General features: G+C 52.1%; 1 protein-coding gene across 1 annotated transcript in view; it reads right to left on the reverse strand.

Moving 5' to 3' along the window:
• Positions 1–1,345, reverse strand: part of LOC103797638 (disco-interacting protein 2 homolog B-like) — a gene marked incomplete at both ends in the record, with an annotated part of 6,207 nt that extends 4,862 nt beyond the window's left edge. Inside the window, 2 exons of the mRNA XM_009069860.1 lie at positions 698–807; positions 1,234–1,345. Of these exons, the coding sequence (XP_009068108.1) occupies positions 698–807; positions 1,234–1,345 (222 nt within the window). The remainder of the gene's footprint in view (positions 1–697; positions 808–1,233) is intronic.
• Positions 1,346–1,619: the final 274 nt, after the last annotated feature.

The following is a 1,619-nucleotide window of genomic DNA, read 5'->3' on the forward strand; positions in this document are numbered from 1 at the left end:
CCTGGGCAGCACATTCCAATGTCTGATCACTCTCTCTGGAAAAAATCTCTTCCTGATATCCAACCTAACCCTCCCCTGGCAGAGCAGAGCTTGATGCCCTCTTGTCCTGCTGTCCTGCCCTCTTGTTCTGTCATCTCTGACTCCTGAGCATTACCAGCATTTTAGGGCTGTCAGGTTTAGTTTCTTCTCCTCTTTTTGGCCAGCTGCACTGCCACTCTGCCCTTGGTGGGGACAGAGCAGCTCAGGGCTCTGCTGCTCTCCCAACAGGCAGCTCTCCAGTGGGAGGCAGCAGCAGAACTCCTGAGCACACTGTGATGCCCTCTTGTTCTGTCATCTCTGACTCCTGAGCATTACCAGCATTTTAGGGCTGTCAGGTTTAGTTTCTTCTCCTCTTTTTGGCCAGCTGCACTGCCACTCTGCCCTTGGTGGGGACAGAGCAGCTCAGGGCTCTGCTGCTCTCCCAACAGGCAGCTCTCCAGTGGGAGGCAGCAGCAGAACTCCTGAGCACACTGTGACACCTCTTTTCCTCCCCTGCAGAACTAACTCTTCAGCACAACGTGAAATATGAACTCCACTGCTTTACTAGAGGCAAATCAGGGTCTTTATTTAAGCCACAAGGGCCAGTTGTGGTGGAGGTGGCTCAGAGTGTCAGCCCAGGACAAGGCACCAACCCCTCCCCCTGCCCCTGCCACTGTACCTTCACTCCTGTGAGCATTCCTGTGGTGGAAACACTAAAATCTAGGTATGCCAACATCTCAGGTGTGGGTGGCTTGTAGATCTGGGCCAGTCGCTTCCTGGGCAGGTCATCTAGGCAAGAAAGCAACAAAGGGCTTAGTTTTGGGTGCTGAACTGGAGTTTGAAAGGAGAACACAACTTGCAGAGAGCCAGAGGTGGAGGATAAAGCTTCCTGTTAAGTCTCTTTGCAAACAGACTAGTGCATGGCAAGGCCAAAGCTCCCATGTAGGGAAGGATTTATCCCCAGGAAAAGGGAGAAAAGGCCTTTGGCTTATGGAGATCAATGTTGTCTGCAATGTGACTTCTCCATGGAATTACTTCCCATGCACAGCTCAACTAATGCAGGAGAGATCCCAGTGAGCATGGTCAGAATGAGTTTCTACATTGGAGAGCTTATGTAAGGACTCAAACCAATGTGAAATGGGGGACAGACCCTTGGGAAGTCACTGGTCAGCCCTGCACAAAGCTTGCAGAGGCCTTTTGGCCCAGGGAACACACCTGTGTCGATGATGGTTGGCCACGTTTTCACATCCACAGCACCAGCTGCCTCCCTGGACTTGAGCAGCCTCATCAAGGTCTGGGTTGTGAGGATACAGGCAGCTTTGCTGACCTGCAGGGAGAAAAACTCACTGAAAAAACACAGACAGAAGCATGTCCCAGTGGCACTGCAAGATCTCATCTTCAGAGCCTGTTTTATCACCTGCATCCCCTTCTCTGGAATTTTCCCTCACTGAACCCCCAGTGCAGGTCAATGTGCACAGAACTTGCCAGAACTTTCAGAGCAGCTGAGAATGTGACACAGCCTCCATCCAGCTCCTCTCCCATGGCCTTCTCCTGATTCCTGGGCTTGGGAAGTGCCTAACAGCAGGATCTGCACTTGCCCA

This window comes from Acanthisitta chloris, unplaced genomic scaffold (assembly GCF_000695815.1).
Source record: "Acanthisitta chloris isolate BGI_N310 unplaced genomic scaffold, ASM69581v1 scaffold38612, whole genome shotgun sequence".
NCBI lineage: Eukaryota > Metazoa > Chordata > Aves > Passeriformes > Acanthisittidae > Acanthisitta > Acanthisitta chloris.